Genomic DNA, 19,840 nt, shown 5'->3' with positions numbered 1-19,840 from the left:
TTAAAATTAAAATTTTTTGAAAATTTACATTAGCCAAATATATACACTTTGAATATTTGTACATATATCAGTTATAATCCATATACACTTGAGAGTAATGTATACAGTTTTATATATACTATAGGTTGTATATATGGTGTACATAATTACAATTAGAATTATTTTGTAAATGTTTTATATCATGCATTTTTACTTAGCATGATGTAAACATTTGCCTATGCCGTTATGTTATTCAAAAACATTCTAAAATCACATCAGTTTATCTTATTGGTAGATATTGAAATTGCTCATACATTTCACCAATTATTATTTCCCTAACATAAATTATTATAAGTGGATTTATCCAATGAATAGATACAACCATTTTAAGTTTCTTAATAAAAATTGCCAAATGCTCTCTAGAAAGGTTATGGTAATTTTCTTCCTACCAACAGTTTGAGAGTGCTTGTGTTATCACAAGCGAAAAATGGTATGGAATTTTATTTAATGAGCATTATTTGACTACTAATGAGTGTAAAATTTTTCATTTGCGCTTACGTGCATGTGAATGATCTACTTCTGTTCTTGAGACCTTGGAATTTGTATGTGCTTCCATTAATATGTTGAATTGTTTTGATTCATTACTTTCCTACATAGTGCCAGGAATAGAGTGAGTGGTTTAAAAATGCATAGATAGAACAGGTGTGCTAAAGGGTCTGTTGGTGGCCTGCATTTTAATTTAACTTTTACCATGTTTATCATGTTTATGTTGTATGTCCCCTCAGTAGCTTATTCAGCTTCACTGTAGAATTCTTAAGGATCAGAACTCTGTCTCTTAGAACTGTGATAAATGAGTAGGTCAAATCTATATGAATTGGGACACGATAAAGAACCAAATTTTTGTATGCAATGTGTTCTTTCATTCCATTAGGAATTAGGAAGAGTGGTTGGTGGTTTAGATCCTGCTCAGTTACTGTGCTAACTGGGTTAGTATAATTGTTACCAATCTAAGTTCTTGTATCTGTCTACCTGAGGCTTTGTAGTTTGCTATGCAGTCCTGACAATTTTTGGTGCAACAAGTTCCGCATATAAAAATATAGTGAAAATAGTGCTTACCCCATAAAATTGCTGAAATGTTGATATGAGAAAGGTGGCAATCATAAATGTACCACAAAACTTAGCTGCTATTATCACTATTACTATTTTAATTATTCTTAATATCAGTTTCATCATTTGTAAATTTAGAGTTTTTATGAAAGTCAGTGTTATTGCAAATAAAACACTATAAATTGCCAAATATTATATTACAAGGTGATACTTTCTTATCTACAGGATAAAGCAATGGGGGAGAGTTTGGGAATCAGTTCTGGGTTCTCTTTCCAAGCCTATAATTTACTAGCTCTGTAAGTCACTGGAACTCTCCAGTTCAAAGAAACTCTCTTAGTTTCTTTTCTGTACAATAGGGATAATAATAGTACCTATTTCATAGGGATTTCCTGAGGATAACTTGAAGTAATGCATATAAAACCCTAAAAACAGTGCTTGATACACCATAGATGTTATTCAATAGCTGTTATCATCTCCATTTTCATCATTACCTTGTAAGAGTATTAAAAGGATTTGAAATTAGAAAGTTTCTGAAAGATTGCAGTGCTCAGCAAATAGACAATAGATGGCATGTCAAACAAAAATTAAATCTCAACAAAACAAAACATTGATATAATAACAGTGTCTTACCTCCATTCTTATAACAGGAAAGGAAGTTCCCACAGGAAATCAAATTAAAGGGGAAAAGAAGCAAAAATTAGTGCATTTTCATTTTATGGTTGCAAGAGATAGCTTTGATAACTCTAATTTCTTAAATTTCTGGAACGTTCTCTGCTTCTGCTAGGAGGCCAGGTACCATATTAACAGGCAGATTTGGAGAAGATTAAGAAAATATCGAGTGTCACCAGGAACTGAATTCAAGTCAAAGCAACCATGGGAGCCATCAGTGCAGTCAGTGTTGTAGCTCCGAATATACCTCCATTAGCTACCCAGGGACTTTTCCTCCAGAAAGTAAGCTATGGAGGTTAAGTGGGAAGAGGCGACAGGGAGGGGTAGAGGAGAGAAGGAGAGATGAGAGAACTGTTATTTCCACAGACGCACTAGCCTCACAGCCGTGTGACCTGTGCAGCCACACAGCGTCCTGTGCTCAGAAGGACTATATACTTAGTTTACCGCACTGCTGTCATCTTCTTGAAATACTTCATTTTTTAACAGGAGACCCTGCATTTTCATTTCACACAGGGACCCATAACTTATGCCCACAGCATGAAAGCTCAGGGCACTGAGAAAAGGGCCCCTCTCTTCAAGTGAGTTATGGAGCTAGCTGCAGAAATGGCCCCAACTTGGACTTTCCCAAGGCAGGAGGACCCTTGCAGGGGTGTAATTTACCAGCATCTCTGAATGATTTCATCTCTTTTTGTATAGGAAATCTAAAACTTCAGTCTTTACCAAATACTTGATCTATGTCCTCATGTCCCCCAATTCCCATCATAAAAGTAAGAAGTAAAACATATGTTTTGACTAAATCCAATTTGCCTTAACAGAATTTCTCCTAATGTCAATGTCTAACTCCTTTTTAAGTTTGCAGGTCCATTTGGGTGTTCTTTTGCTGAGTTTCAAGGATTCTAAAAGGAATTCCTGCCCAGTTGGTGTGGCCTAGTGGTTGAGCATCGACCTTATGAACCAAGAGGTCATGGTTGGATTCCCTGTCAGGGCACACACATGCTGGGGATGTGGGCTCAATCCCCAGTAGGGGGCATGCAGGAGTCAGCCGATCAATGAATCTCTCTTATCATTGATGTTTCTGTCGCTCTCGCTCTCTCTTCCTCTCTGAAATCAATAAAAATATCTTAAAAAAATAAAATGAATTCCTCTGAGAAGTCTATCTTCTTGAAAAACCTTGTAAACTCAGAGGTTTGTCTTTCTAATCATCCGTTTGGCATTTGTGAGGGTTGGTGACTATGAAGTTTTTGTAACCTTGAGTGTGTAAGTCTTGTCTCTATGGGCTTTTTATTAAATGAGTCTGATGATGAGGCTCAGAAACCAACCTACATGAGGCACCCCATGACCCAAACCTCATGCCAATTCTGCCACTGTACAGATAGAACAGGTGGAAGGAGACATCAGGAAATTCTTCCAGAGAAATGGTATGTAATTTAGAGAGGTAAAGGCAGATTCTGAGGGCAGCTGAGCAGGGAAACCTGTTGAAACTTGAGGAGGCCAAGGTTATGTATATGAAAGAGCCCTTAATTTAAGATGTAAAAGGAGGACTCAATGCCATGGAGATGTGCCAATGCCAAGGAGAATCCAGGCATAGCATTTGGGAGGATATAATAAGCTTAGATATGCTTCTATCTCGAGGACAAGTAGGAAGGAAAAATATAATTAATTAAGGGTGCATTGTTGTCTCAAGAATATGAAGAAAATCGGAGGATGCCCTCATATTCTGGGTTCCATGCATTTCTTATTGAAATTTCTCCAGTCATATTTTCTTTGGAGGGAGGATGAGGAGTAGGGAAGGGGTCCAAGAACCTTGCAATCATAAACAAGTGCTTTTATCTCAAAACAAGGTATTTTAAAATCCCCCAAATTTCCAACAGTCATCAATATTTGTAGTATTTTTTAAATTATCTGGGAAAGTCAGTAAAAATTTGGCTCTCTTCTAAAACATACAGCGACTCTAATATAAGCAAGCTGCCTAACTGCAGAACAGCTGGTAGCAATCATTGTGGCTACTGGCTGTTACTCCTTCCTTTCCCTCTTTATTAAAGACAAAAACAAAATACCTTTAATCAATATGAATTCAGATAGCCAGGTGGGTACTGAAAATATTAGGGAAAACACTTAGTAAAGTATGATTGTCTAATCACTCTGTTGTATACCTGAAACTAGTACAAAATAATATTGAATGCAAACTGTAATTGAAAAGTAAAATTTAAGAAAAAAACAGAAAACTTATAAAGCCACCATGAAATGCCGGAATAATATTCCATTGTGTATATTCACCATGTCCTCTTTTTCCATTTGTTTGTTGATGGACACTTAGGCTGTTTTCAAATCTTGGCTGTTGTGAATAATGCTGCAAAGAACATGAGAGTGCAAGTATCTCTTCAATATCCTGTTTTCATTGTCTTTTGTTTCCCTAGATATAAATACAAAAGTGGGATTGCTGCGTTACATAGCAGTTTATTTTTAATTTCTTGAGGAATCTCTATACTATTTTTCATAGTGGTGAATCAATTTGCATTCCTACCAACAATGCTCGAGAAGTCCTCTTTTTCCTCACATCCTTGCCAACACTTTTTAATGCTTGTCTTTTTGATGATAGCATTCTAATGGGTATGAGGTGATATTTCATTGTCTCTTTTGAAAAATATGTCTATTCAGATCCTCTATCCATTTTTTAAATCATGTTGTTTGTGATTTTACCTTTTTAAAGTTGAATGAGGGTTTTTTTAAACATATTTTGGATATTAATTCCTTACCAGATACATGATTTGCAAGTATTTTCTCCCATTCCATATGTTGCCTTTTTATTTTGTTGATGATTTCTTTGCTGTGAAAAAGCTTGTTATTTTAAAATAGTGCAACTTATTTATTTTGCTTTTGTTGCTTGTACTTTTGGTGTCATATTTTTAAAAATTGTGGAAGAAAACAATGTCAATGAGGTTGCCACTTATATTGGCTTTTTCGTCCTGATCCTAGAGGAAAAGCTTTCAATCTTTCATTGTTGAGTATAATGTTGGTTGTGGGTTTGTCATATATGGCCCATATTGTGTTGAGGTATGATCCTTCTATACACAATTTGTTGAGAATTTTCATCGTAAGAACATACTGTATTTTGTTGAATGCATTTTCTGCATCTATTGAGATAATCATATAATTTTTATCTCTCATTCTTTTAATGTGGTATATCACATTTATTGATTTGCATCACTGGGATAAATCTCACTTGATCATGGTGTATGCTCCTTTTAATGTGCTATTCAGTTTACTGATGTTTTGTTTAGAAACTTTGCATCTGTATTTATCGGGGGTAGTGGTCTGAAGTTTTCTTTTCTTGTAGTGTCCTTATCTGGCTTTGATATCAGAGTAATGCTGGCCTAGTAAAATGAGTTTGGGTCTCTGCCACAGGGCCCAGGTTTCTGATGACAAAGAGAAGGCATCTTGCCAACTATCCTGTGATTTGAACCTTTTGGAGTTGTGACTGGAGGGGAAATGCAACTTCCTGGTTCATAGGGAGAGGTTCCAAAAGTTTTTCCGACTCCTTTTGATGACTAACAACAAATGTAAATGAGTCAGAAAGGAGTATATCATATTTCTTAAACAATGCATAAGGATTTGGGCAAGCACATGGAAGAGTTTGGGGAAAATGAATCTGATCTTTTTTTTCTTTTCTTTTTTTTCTTGTCCTTAAACAGTATAAGTATCATTAAACTTAAACCTTAGCACTAGACCAGATTTTTCCATTTCCAGTTTTCCCCGCCAGGATGAGTAAATAAACACATGGAGCAAAAACTTCTAAGTGAGACACAAAGAATATGACAAAGGGGCTGTTGACTACAGAACACTAAGGGAGGATGGGGTTGAAAAAATAAGAGAAAGAAGAGTTTGAGGTAAGGAAGCATTGCCAGAATGTCAAGGGGAGGCACCATATCTGACTCCAAGCTCTGATCCTCTGGCCAGCCCCACCAGAGGCCAAAAGGAGAGAGTGACCTGAAGCAGAAATAGAGAAAGCAGGTGCCACAGCCAAGCTCTGGAAGATCTGGGGAGCATAAGACCACGCTTCTTTGAAATGATTCTGAATTTGAGTGACTCAGCGGATTCCTTTCACCACAGTGGCCTCACTTCTGTAGAACATTGGTCCAGGGAGCACCGCAGAGTTAGAAGGTAATTTCCTCAGTGATGGCAGAGGGACCTTCCTGAAACATCTAGCAAGTTTAACTAAAAGAAAAAGGCAACGTGATGAAGAGAAAATGGCAGATGTCTCATGGTGTTCAGAGGTCTTATTCCATTGTACCATTGAGACACCCTCACTGGATCTTCCTGGGGAAATGTTAGGCAAAGTAGAGGAGCTTAAAATCTCCTTATGAGTGAGATCCACAGGGAAAACAGATCAGAGGCTGAACAAAGGGCCTTATATATTTTTATGAGTTAGCAAGTGGAGAGAGTTCCTCTTTCCTCGTCTTGGTAACCTTTTTCCCCCATGTGCAGAAGGATTAAAATTTATTGATTCAAGTACAGTACCTGACGCTTGCTTAACATGCATTTTCAGGCTCATTCACTAAAGTCAAGTCATTGCTGGTTCCATTGCCCCTACTGGGGTCACTGCTCCTTACCGGCATTCAACTTTGCTGCTGCAGCATATTTCAAGCCCTCTCTGCTGCTATGTGCCAATCCATGAGTTGCTCCCACCATTCCTTTACCCACACATATTCTAGTGCTATTTTTCCTAGGCTGCTGTTGCTGATTGCCCCGATCCTCACTCTGGTCTAGTCTCAACATTGACCACTCTTCCCTGAACCCTGGGATATTGCCTTTCTATGCTGCCTGTCCACACCTTAGGGCTCTTTGTACCGTCAGAAAATACGATTTTTTTTTTTTAGTTTGGGGGGTTGTAGGGGGTAAGAAGAGGAAGATTACAGCTTCCTCTGCTAGTATATTCTGTTTATTAATGGAATTGAATCAGGTTCTCATTTGGGTTGGGATAGGGATGAAGGGGAAATGTTGCTGTAGATGTTATGATGACAACCATGCTCTGTAGTTCTTTCATCATCAAGAAATCATGTCCACCTGATGAATCTGCCTTTTCCGGGCAAATATACCCATTTTATTAGGTTCTTATTGGTCATGCCACTACCTTCTGTGTACTTATTATGGGTAGGCTCTGAAGGTTACTACACTAAAGGGGGAGTTTGTGACAAGTCCCTCCAGCTTGGTATGTTGTAAAAAGGAGGGAAATAAGGAAATTAAGAATTCAGATACACATTTCATAGATTCCTTTTTTCTGGACCAATATCCTAGAAGAGATGTATATTGGTAAATTAAGGAAAAAGCCAAAAGCATAGAGATTTTTTCCTCCGTTTTATTTGGCAAGCTAGAAACAGAAAATCATAAAGGTCTCTTACCCTGACATGGGATGGTCACGTTAGTGTAAAAATGGTAACATGACATGGTTCGGTAGAGAGCAGGGCTAAGTTGGTAAGTCTGAATTGCTCTTGGATTTTGTGTTACTTGCAAGTGATTCAGAAGTTGCATCAGGCCCCATGAGGGATAAGAAGGGCTGGGTTGGAATTCAACAGGCCTTCCATAGTAGTGAGAGACAGGGTGACTTACTTGCAGAGCCTCTAGAGAGGGGCTTGAAGAATTTGAGATGCAGAGGGCTGTGCTGCTACAGGGGGAACCTCAAAGGGGCTGAGCCAGCCGGGGAGGTCCTCTGGATTCTAACCAAGCCCAGAAATGAGATCATAAGTGCTCTGGCTGTAGACTTCCCTGGAGACCAGGGTGGGGGCCCAGAGGATACCACTGCATAAATTTAAGTCCCCTTCTCCCATGCCATCTAGGGAAGGGATGGAAAGAGGAAAGGCAGGAAGAATCCTGGCAGGGACTCGACCTTTGAATGACTTAATTTCCTGAAATGAGACTCTCTTAAAATTAACAAAATTATTTCTTCTTTTCTGCCCAGAGGAGGTGTAAATTTAACTAGATTAGATCAGTTCATTTTTTCTCTCTCTCACTCTACACACACACACACACACACACACACACACACAGAAAGAGATTTTTTTAACATTGGATCTTGATCAAATATAAAACATAGCATAATGAAACTAGATAATATCAAGTAATTAAAAGCCATCAAAATTTTAATTATTTAATCTCCTGAACCTTCTCACGTTCTTATGTTTTGTTTTGTTTTTATCTATCATTATTTGTCTAGATACCTTCCTCAAAATCTCAGACACATCTTAACTCATTCCTCTACCACATTGTCATATTCAAACACTTTTAAATCCCATCATTCCTATCTTGTTTGGTCCCATGCATCACTTCTCTTCTCTCTGTACCAATTGCTACTGTTGTTGTTCAGACATTTATGAGTTTTCTAGACTCCTAGAATAGCCTCCTTACTTCTTACCACACCTGCCAAACTTCTGACAACCAACATTTATTTTTTTTAAATCTTTTTATTGATTTCAGAGAGGAAGGGTGAGAGAAAGAGATAAACATCAATCATGAGAGAGAATCATTGATCTGCTGCCTCCTGCATGCCCCCTACTGGGGATCAAGCCTGCAGTCGGGCATGTGCCTTTGTCCAGAATTGAATCCTGGACCCTTCAGTCCACAGGCTGATGCTCTTCCACTGAGCCAAACCAGCTAGGGCCCGATATTTATTAATTTGATAAAAGATATATATGACCATAACGCTTTTCCCCTCTAAAACAATTAAATGACTTCCATTGATTGAAGAGTACATTCAGCCTACTTAGGCTCTTCATAACCCAGCTGGAGCCCACATTTCAAACTTTTTTTCCACTCTTCCCATCACTCTCAGTTCCCATCATGCTCTAGACTTGCTGTTTTCTGAATACACTTCCACCTTTTCATCTCATACTCATTACTCCTGCTCCATTCCTTTAAGCACAACCTTTCTTTTTCTGCTGTACACTGTTAATGCATCTGCCATAGAACATAGTCTCTGCCATCATATATATATGGCTGATTGACTTCCTTTCTAGATTTAAAGTCCCTGAAAGTCAGGGACTCCCTTGTTAATTATCCCATTTGTTAATTAAGCTTATATCCTTTACCTAACACAATGGCCTGAATCAGTGTATGTAATAAATGCATGTAAAAGTACTTAATAAACAACAAAGTGCGGTGTAACCAGTAATCATTTTATTATTTGTTGAATTGAATTTACTTTTAGGATTCCCACCCATTTTCTCTTGGAGAAATGTTTTCCCTTCAGTGGAAATTTTAGAATAACTGATATGATGTCTCAAGACAACATAGGCACATATATTTGTGGAGAAGACCTTAGTTTTAGAATCTGCTCTTTCATGGGCATGCCTCAGAGGTCCAGTTTTGACTAATACTCCCTATATATTTTTCCATGGTTTCTGTTCACTTCATATTAAATATCACAAACATTACTAGAAATTTCCCCATCGGCAGATCAAAGAAGTGGCACTGTAGTAAGAAATGCCAGGCTCTGGAAACCTGGCACTGGGCACAGGTTCTACCAATGCTTGAATTACATGTGCGCACAAGCATCTTTCTGCTGACCCTTGTGTAGTGAACATTCTATGAATATAACATGCTGGGCATTTCCTGATACAGGGATTATTTTCATCTCTAGGGATTCCACAAATGTTCTCAGAAGCCTTTGGGACATTTAAATTTTAAAAATAAACCTTCAAAATCCAACACAAGTATCCCAGAACTCTATGTATCAGCCCTTTTCCTTGGAACACCTGTAAGTCCTGCTATCACTTGCATGAAACAGGAAAGGGAAAGACCACAAGGTAGGTCACATACTCCTAAGCAAAAATGCCCTCAAGAAATAGTCATGAAGAAATTGTCACAACCATGGTATATACCTGCCAACTTACTCTTTGAGAGCCTTGGAAAGTTTGATAAACCCAAAAGAAAGAAAGAGGAGAAAGGGAAAAGAGAGAGAGAGAAGGGGAAGAGAGAAAAGATGGAAAAGGAAAGATAAAAAGAATGAAAGGAAAAAAGAAAAGGAAGAAAGAAGGGAAGAAGGGAGGGAGAAAGGAACAAAAAGAGGAAAGGAAGGAAGGAAGGAAGGAAGGAAGGAAAAGAAGGAAGCTTTTGAAAGCTGTTACCCATCACTTGAGTAGGTATCTGAGGATAAAGTTTTTGAGGCAATACATCAGCAAATTAACAATTATGGAGTTTCCACATGGAGGATAAAAATAAGCCAAAGGTGACTGGAGTAAAATATATAAAAAAAGATTTTTCCCAGTATGAAATATTTGTGGAATGGAGCCAACTCTTCTCCCCTCCTGGAGCAAGCAATTGTGAAAACCCACCTTACCTCCTATACTGACAGTGGCTGCAGCCTTTGAAGTAGTGAATTTCTCTCCATGCTTATTAGTAGCTATGCATGTGTAGAGTCCAGGCTTGGTGATAAACAGCTGCAGTCTTGAGTCAATCACTCGGTCTTTCACACTTTCTTGAATGGACCCAGAAGAAACCTGATGGAGTAAGGAGAAAAAAACCACATAGAATTAGGTAAAAGATTTCCTAACTTCCTATATCAGTAGATGTGAAAGAAAATGGATTAGGATTATGATCAAATGGCATGTAGTAGATTGCAAAAATAAAGTCTTTTCTGTCTGTATGTCCATGACCTTTAATGTGACTTTGTAGCTTTTCCCTCAAAAGGCAGCATCTTTGAGTATAGATTGGCCTTGTGACATGATTTAAAAAGACACAGAGATTTATAAAGTTCTTGCACATTGTGGCTTGCTATCTTGTTGCTCTTGGAACCTGTGACCTTCTGTGAACAAGCCAGAGCTAGCCTGCTAGAGGATGAGGTACATATGGCCCAGTTATTCCCACTGTTCCAGCGTGGAGCCAACAATAACCACCTAATATACGATAAAGCCATTCTAGACCAAGATCAAGCAGTCCTGATCCAAATGAACAAAACTACCCAGTTGACTCACAGATTCCTGAGCATTCATGAATGGTTATTGCTTTAAGCCACTGAGCTTTGGATGGTTGTGATACAGCAATAGATAACTAATGTAATGAAGGAAAGATACATGGTGTGAATTCCCCAAGATGCACTATCTATCTTTTGAAGATAAGAGATAATTAAGGAGAGGTTGAATACTTTTGGTCTTATTTTCATAACTCCTGTTCAGTTCCCCACACATATACACTGGATAGCTGGATGGTTACCCGGAAGAATGTTTGTGCAGCTGATTCTGTTTCTGAGGCATGACATACATCATGCCATACTACTTAAATCAGAAAATCAAATGTCTTGGAAGAGGCAGGCTATCAATGCAGTATTAGCACATAATTGACAGGTTAATATACATAAGTGCTTATTTATTAGTCATCATCATTCCAACTCTGTGGTTGTCACTGCCCAGTGCTTCCTATTATGTAGCAGAGTTAGAATTTGTACCTTAGTTTGAACCCAAATCCTGTGCTTTTCCTCACTCTTACAGGGCCTTCCCTAGTCCTCCAAGTGAGAACAAATGAGTCATTAGAAAACAAGAACAGTAACAGCAATGATCTCCACAGATCAACCAACCATGAACAAAACAAATATCTGACTTGAATGTCATTGTTAAGGTGGTGGCATTTTTTAAAAAATGGTGATTTACCCCCTTTTTCAGCTCTATGCCACCTTTTTAATAATTATTTTTTAAATTATCATTGCTTATGTGAGGGGGAATGTCAGTTTGAGGGAAATTTGAATGGAATGACAACTAAGGCTTTGGTTTGCCTTGACATTATCTTGGAGGGTGGAGATGGGTTCCATGGGCTTCTCTGCCCAGTAGAAGGGAATGAGGCTGGGAATGAGAAATTTGGAGCCAGTTATTTTACTGTTTTGCCTGAGGGAGGATTGTAGACTATAGCAAGGGGGATGGAAGCCCTGGGTTGAAACCAGCTTTCTTCCCTCTGCAGCTGCGTGGCTGGCTGGCCCTGGAACCAAGCACGCCATAGCAGTGGTTCTCAACCTTCCTAATGCCGCGACCTTTTAATACAGTTCCTCATGTTGTGGTGACCCCAATTTCATTGTTACAAATTGAACATAATTAAAGCATAATGATTAATCACAAAAACAGTATGTAATTATATATGTGTTTTCCGATGGTCTTAGGCGACCCCTGTGAAAAGGTCGTTCGACCCCCAAAGGGTCGGGACCCACAGGTTGAGAACCGCTGCTCTGTAGCAATCTGGCAGGGAAGTTTGCCTTGTTAATTTCTTTGTCTTTTTATTCTCTGCTTGCATTATTAGAGTCCATCCTTATGATAAAAACTATTTATGTGAACATCAATTTACCTTAACTGGGGAAACTTCCCAGGTCAGATCAAGTATTGTGGCATTTTCCCCAGATAAGCAGACTGGACTCTATGAGAAATTAACAAGGTAGAGAGAAAAATATCTTTAAGAGACATATACTCAGTTGGGAATTCAAATAAAATTCATTGTTGTATTTATCAGAAGTGTAACTTCTTATGAATTAGAGTGTCCAACTTAGATCAAAAGGACTGAACAATTTGAAATACATTTTTGGTCTCTCCCTAAATTTTTGTTTTTGTTTTTAATTATAAAAGTGGGGGGTAGACTCCCTATATTTTAATACAAAGCAACAATGAGAAAAAAGCTGAAGACCTCTGTGCTCAATCACCATGGGGTATGCTACAAGGATGTCTTGTCTGTAAATATAATCCTACTATAGTTTGTAGAAGTGAAATCTGTAGAAAGTTACCTTCCTCTGCAAAACTAGTCTTTTCTTTCAAGAAGTACAATGCCTTGAAAACAACTCTGAAACGAGTAACCCCCCGTGCCCCCTGTGCTGCCTAAATTCCAACTATTTTCATGTTCACACCTAAGAAAGTCATTTCTAACATCTCCTCAAGGTCACTGAAAACATTCTTGGTAGGGAAAATAAGTGATTTTTAAACTGCCTGACCTCTCTTCTGGATTTCATCCAGGTATTGAAATAGTTCAGCGAATAAACGGAATTATGAGGTTCCTTGCTTGATCATGATGTAGCTCCTAAATGCTTTTCCTCCTGTTTACAGAGGCCTGGCTGATCCAGTTTGTGACTCATGCACAGCAGGCCTTGTTAGTCATAGTTTGAATTTGTTTTTTTTTCTTCATGGATCATCCTGACCAACAGTTTAGTATTTTTAATGACATAAAAATATAAACAACCCTCTGCCCTCCATTTTGATCTTTCTGCCCTTCAGGTTTAAAAGATCAAAGGGATGAGTTCAGATTTTTACTGTGAGTGTTGACCAAGATTTGCCTGGGCAAAACCAAGACCTTCATTGAGGTGACTGTATCTGGTGTTTACAGTAAATACGTTATTTTCTCCAAGTCGCCCAGGCACGCCAACCTGAAGGAGCTGGATAAATAGCTTTCTGCTCAGTGTGTGGTGTTTGCTTTCTGAGATAGTGACCTCAAAAGAAGGCAAACAGGAAGCTTTATTAATAAGGCATAGAGGTTCACACCTGAGAAACCTTTTAGAACAGGGGTGGGGAACCTTTTTTCTGCCAAGTTCCATTTGGATATTTACAACATCATTTTGGGGCCATACAAAATTCTCAACTTAAAAATTAGCCTGCTCTATTTGTTCAAACATTTCATTAACTTGCCCCTAATGCCTTAGCAAGGCCAAATGAAATGATTTCGCAGGCCTTGTATGGCCCACAGGCTGGATATTCCTCATCCGTTTTGGAAGGTGGCAGGGTGGTTAGAAGACCTGTGGGATATTTTAAATATGTCATTAATATGTTAATGTTGTTTTGAGATAATCCATCCACAGTGCTGGATAATCTCTTAACTTCATCATGCTTTGAATTTAACATAGGAAGACTTTGTAAGATATTCTGGCCTCACTGGCCTTGTTCTGCAAATAGTTCCAGCTAGCTGGGATTAACTCACTGAGCTGTTCTGTGTGATCCAGGGGATACAGGTTCAGGGACTTGTAATAATCCCTATCTACGCATCACAGAAAAAGGAATAATAGTCTGAGAAAATGTCCATATTGTTTCTGATCAGTATAGCCATAAACATTGGCCTCTTTCAATCTGGCTGCTAAAATATTCCACAAAAAATTGATATATGTAGTTATTTTTATTTAAACAGCTAATAGGATAAGATGACTACAAAGCTCATGTACACTGAACCTAACATTCTGCCTCTTAAAAATATGTGTAATATATAGGTGAGCCTCTCTTTAAGAAGATTTACAAACACAATTCAATGCAGATGATTTGGCTATTTGTTTGATAACATTCTTCTAATAAATTAAAATGGTTCAACTTTTAAAATATTTTAGGAACTATATTTATTGAACAAAGCAAGACAGCATGCAGTTTTTCTACATTTTTTTATTGAATGCCAAAATAATAGATATTACTATAGGTATAACTTGAAATAAATCTGGTTATCACAATACAAGGATATTTTCTTTTAGAAAAGCTCAACTCCACATCAAACTATTATTTCTAATGTTGTAAAACAAGAGGAATATTACAGCTCACTCTGCAGTTCATCAAAGACTACAAATTTTCATGAAAAATAAGTGCGTATCCACAGGAAGAAAGCAAAATAATTCATGAACACTTTGGGGCATATTGCTGCCTTTTTCTTGTTCTATGGCTCTAACTGTTCGGAGTGTTTGTTTATTGGTGTGTTCGCTGAGGGGGAGAAAAGGAGCATCCACATCTTTTAGAGGCCGCTTTGTACTTAGTATTGTGTAGTAGTATGTTAGCGAAGTTAGTTCACTGACCTGTAGTTAGGAAAGAGCCACAGTTCAAACTCTGTTTTCTTTATCCCGTGCCGAATAGCTCCCAGGTCTGCATTCATCTTCATTCAGTACACCCAAAATGGTAACAGGGCTGTGAGCTCTTTCCTGTTCTCCTTCACAGACTTTCTGGTTTGCTACTTGTACCACATTTAATGTCTGGAATTGTCTCCGTTTCCTGTGATTTGCATCAGCACAGGCAGACATCTCGATTTCCATTTGGATTTGGAGCGTATCACCAAGAACAAAGCTTGGCTGTAAGAGCATCACTTCTCTCTGACCCTGAGAACTACAGATGTACTTTGCTTTCTTCCTGGGAGAGAGTCACTATTAGTTTGTTTTATTTCTGTTTTAGAATCTGGGGCAATGGGTCTATTTTGCTTTCTGCTTTTTGTGAATCACATCTTAAAGGGTTAAGTTGGGGTCTCAATAAGACCAAAATTAACTCAAACCACCCAACTTTTTTATTATTCTGAACTCCAAAAGATAGAATCATACATTGCCCAGTTCTAAATCAATAGAGCCTTTTGAAAACACTGGATTATTTTAAAAGCATATAGCTTTTCGTTATTACTGTTTCCAGGGAGTTAGACAAATTAGTCAAGTCATGTTGTCAGCCCCCCAGTTTTCTTCCACCATATCATTAGTGACTTGAGACACTTAAGACAACTATAACAGCTCCCATGGAAAAGCCACAAAACATATTGCCAAGTAAGATTCAAATTTTAAATGACACAAGATTTAATTGGAAAGCTAAAGAAGAACAGGACTATTGGTTACTTTATTATAATTTAGCAAAATTAGAGACTGTTAGCTCTGATGTCATATTGGAGATCACCTTCTCCAGACACTTGACATCTCTGTCATTGTAGACATGGGCAAATCAATTTCTGAGAGGTAAATGGACTCCCCTAAAATTTCATTAACTGGAGAGGAGCATTTGCAACTTAGGTCTTCTAACTCCCCACCTCATTCTTATTCCAGCATACTTCAAGTTACAAGCTTATAAAATGACATCCATTTATTAACTTAATTTATTGTGAGAGGTAAGTGTTTGGTAGACAATTCGATAAGATGAACCCATTTTAATAACAAATATGAGAAAGGTGGGTTTTTCAAATATCAGAAAAGAACAAAAAGCCCTTCAGCAGAAACAATAGTGAAAATAAATATAATAAATGAATTAAAAGCTTTAGAGCAGGGGTCCTCAAACTTTTTAAACAGGGGGCCAGTTCACTGTCCCTCAGACCGTTGGAGGGCTGGACTATAGTTTTAATAAAAAACTATGAACAAATTCCTATGCACACTGCACATATTTTGAAGTAAAAAAACAAAACAGGAACAAATACAATATTTGTATTTGCATGTGGCCCGTGGGCCATAGTTTGAGGACCCCTTCTTTAGAGGGTATTATAGGCACAATGACATTCTTCATTAGATGGGGAGGCCTTAGAATGTGGTATGTTCTTCCTGATTTTACAACATCCACCGAAATTTCATTCACTGACAGACTGTTTCCACACACATCTCTCCCCTTCTTTTCTTCTTTTTTTCCATATCTAGTGGCCTACTTCTTCTCTTTTCTTCCTCTCCTTTTTCTCTCTCCCCCTCACCCCCATTTGGAACATTCCTTTGGCTTTAAAATGCTATTATTATTTTATTATAATATGATAATATATGGACACTGTGGCCAAAATACTAAATAGTTGGACTGAGACTATGCCTCAAAACATGAACATGAAAATAGCTGAGAACCCCTTAGATGAGCGATCAAAGTTTGAGTTGTTGAGCTATATTGAGAGCCATCCTCACTCCATCTCCTTGAGGCATGAAAGAGGGTCCTCAATAGGACCACCTAGAGAGTTGATATATGTCCCCTACTGTGTAGTAAAGGGTTAATCAATGGGCTTGATATGCTCAAACTCTCACCATAGAAAGAAAAAACTGGCCTTTGACTGGCTCCTGAGAGATAACCTTATCCCTTGGATTATCTTGTCTGATAAGCATGTTTTTCTGTACCTGAGACCTGGGGCCAAGCCAGATAGTTCATGTTAACAATGGAAATTGTTCGCCAAGGACCTTAGGTCATGCTCTATCAGTTCGACCTTTGGAGGGGCTGGAGATAGTTAAAATCAGTCCTGTGAGCCCTCCATGCATCTGTAACTAAGCCTCAGTAGAAACTCTGGACACCAAGGTTTGAGTGAGCTTCCCTAGTATAATTTGTACATGTTGTCATACACCATTGCTGGGACCATTAAGCACTCTCCATGCTACTCCACTGGGAGAGGACAACTAATTAATTTACTGATTTTAGCCTGATTCCTTTCATTGTAATAAACTAGAACCATAAGTATAACAGCTTATCTGGGTTCTGTCTTTTTAGTGAATCATCAAACTTGAAGGTGATCTTGGGGACCCTGACACACCTGCAGTTTCTTGACACAGCAGACAGGTATCTAATTCCCATCGGTAAAATCTAAGAGGCAGAGCCAGGCTACCAGGAGCTTCAATGGAGGGAGCAAAGAGGTAGTAGCTCTGTTCAATGGTCTGGACCCACAAGTTTGTACATGCAAAGGTTTGTAGAAGATCGGAGTTGGAGTTATTTTCAATTCTTCAGAGAGACTCCCCATCAATTAACAGACTGGGGGATAAGAAGGAGATAGTGTTCCTGAGGAAAATGCATCACTGGCGTCATCTTGAATATTCCCTGATCTCTGAAGAGTCAGTGAACACTTGTCAGGCACAGAGTTGTAAAGCAAACTTAAAAGTAGACAATTTCCACTCTCAGGACTGCTCCTCTCTCCTTCCTACCCCAAATGTGTTCTAGTCATAAATAGCAGTTAGGAAATGGGGGAATAATGAATGAGTAGATTCTAGCAGTGAACTGATTCTAAGTGATGAATTTTTAAAAATATATTTTTATTGATTTCAGAGAGGAAGGGAGAGGGAGAAATAGATTGAAACATCAAAGATGCGAGGGAATCATTGATCGACTGCTTCCTGCATGCCCCTACTGGGGATGGAGCCCACAACCAGGGCATGTGCCTTGACCAGGAATTGAACTGCGACCTCCAGGTCTCTAGGTTGACGCTCAACCATCTGAGCCACACCAGCCAGGCTTAAATGATGAGTTTGTGAAAATTATTTTACTTGTGTGGGAAGGAATTGCTAACACTTCCCTTTTACACAAAGGCATAAAGAAAGAATTTTTGATTATCTACTATACCCCATGATACAAGGAAAGAAGTAAACCCATGGTGTTCCATTTCTATGGCAGTGACTTCTAGCATGAAAATACTGGAAGGCTTTGAAAAGAGAGGTGCAGGTGAGACCAATGACAGATATCAGGGTAACTACAAATACAGGGACGGATAAAAGTAGCTCTACACTTTTGTGTATGGAAAATAATATGATAATAAATAATAATACAAGAATAAACCATGTTTCAGGTACTCAACTGGAAACCTACTTTTGCCAACCCCTATATGTGGTATATACTGAAATTCACCACCAGTGAGATTTCCCCAGACAAGTCCCCACACAGATGGCACTCACAGCATTTCCGTTCTCAATCCAGGTGATGGTGGGGACAGGGATGCCTGTTGCCGTACAACGCAGGGTCACAAAGGAGCCAAAGGTGACATTGTGGGATTCAGGAGCCCGCAGGATTCTGGCAAAAACTGTTAGGAAAACAGGAAGTGGTGAGTGACTCTTCCATATGAAATGGTCAAGCTGGAGTGGTCTTCACAGAATGCAGGAGGCAGCCAATCAATGATTCTTTCTCATTATTGATGCTTCTGCCCCTCTCTCTTTTTCCCTTCCTATCTCTGAAATCAATAAAACACATTTAAAAAAGAGGGAGTGAAGGTGGCACCTCCATTGAAGTTTCAGAACAACAAGGCTCAATGGTGAAATGGTAAATAAAAGGTTGTAATTACGCTGCATGGGTCCACAGAAGTATCAATCACGACTATATGACAGAGGCTGTTCCTCTTGGACATTCTAAGTTTCTCAAGAACACAAGCCAGCCAGGAGGCAGGGTATATTTTCTCCAGAGTGAATAACATGATACCTCATCTGAGCACCTAATAGGAGATTTCTCCCAATTTAGCTCAAGTTGTGAGCCCTTGACAACTACCATAGGCTGGCTGGCATCCTAGCAAGGGTGAACCCAGGTAATCTTGTTTTTTCTAATGTTTTCTGGCAACAATAATGGAGACCTAGACTATATAACATACTTGAGTCCATATTTAGCATTTGGCTGAAGTAACTCTTGTAGGTGTTGGGGCTATCCTTGTGTGAGTGCGAGACTACTGAAGTGATCATTTTGTGGGTCCCATTGCCTCTGAGACTCTGTAAAAAGAAGGCTCTTTGACTAGCTTGTAATGGGATTACTTCAATCCCATAGGTGCTGTAAAAGTGTGACAGCAGCAGCAAATACCACTGACTGTCCCCTTGAACCTGAATCAGAGCCTGTGAGCTGAAAATGAGAAGGATAAGAAATTAGGGCAGGATGAAATATAGATTACTTTCTATTTAATTTATAAAGGCAAGAGTTTTCACTTGAGGACTTTAAATTCTTCTTGGAAATTTAGTAGTAAGGGAGTGTTTATTTTGTTGTAATTTACAGCTCCTTTTTTTCTCTTTTGATTGGTATTACATTATTTGGAATATCATTGGGGTTCATTGCAAAACCTCTGATGATCCAGATTACACAACACAGCTAAGCATCGTGTGAGATTGTAAATAAAATAGTCAATTATCATTCTGGAGTTCAATGTGCCCCTAGAGTTAACTTAATTAATATACTGCTCTGTCTCATACCAGAACCTTCTGGAAGGTCCAGTGGGACACAAGAAGATCACAAAGGATCACTACTGGCATTGCATGTGGCTTCATGAATATGAGACTGTGGTGACAACCTGCAAGTCTCCTTGTCCAAGGGGGTAGATATACCCTTGGCGAACTATGAACTTGGTTGTTAAGTCAAGTGAGTTAAGAGAAAAAAAAATCAGGAATTAAAGGGAAGGTGGTTGCTTCTGCACTCCCACATTCTTGCCAAAGATAAAATAGAAACTTGCTCCCTTTTTTCAGGAATGAAAGATAGTTTCCATCCTTCCTACCAGTTTCCCTCCCTCAAAGAAGGTTACAAATGTCTATTGGGTTTCAACTCAAATGTCTCCTTATCATAATGCTTTCTGGATCATTTGCCTTACCCTTGTTTATGTTTTGTCATAGCATTTATCATCATACCTTAACTATTGATTTATTTGTGTTTTCTGTCTCTTT

At 38.5% G+C, this 19,840-nt stretch overlaps 1 protein-coding gene across 1 annotated transcript in view; it reads right to left on the bottom strand.

Annotated features, from left to right (window-relative positions):
* MUSK (muscle, skeletal, receptor tyrosine kinase) overlaps positions 1 to 19,840 on the bottom strand; it is a 66,529-nt gene that overhangs the window by 16,229 nt on the left and 30,460 nt on the right. Inside the window, exons 6-8 of the mRNA XM_006771174.2 lie at positions 18,107 to 18,231; positions 10,088 to 10,247; positions 1,717 to 1,723 (exon numbers count right to left, since the gene is read on the bottom strand). Of these exons, the coding sequence (XP_006771237.1) occupies positions 1,717 to 1,723; positions 10,088 to 10,247; positions 18,107 to 18,231 (292 nt within the window). The remainder of the gene's footprint in view (positions 1 to 1,716; positions 1,724 to 10,087; positions 10,248 to 18,106; positions 18,232 to 19,840) is intronic.

The sequence above is a fragment of the Myotis davidii genome, unplaced genomic scaffold (assembly GCF_000327345.1).
Source record: "Myotis davidii unplaced genomic scaffold, ASM32734v1 scaffold64, whole genome shotgun sequence".
Taxonomy (NCBI): domain Eukaryota; kingdom Metazoa; phylum Chordata; class Mammalia; order Chiroptera; family Vespertilionidae; genus Myotis; species Myotis davidii.
This window is presented reverse-complemented; position numbering and strand designations above follow the sequence as displayed.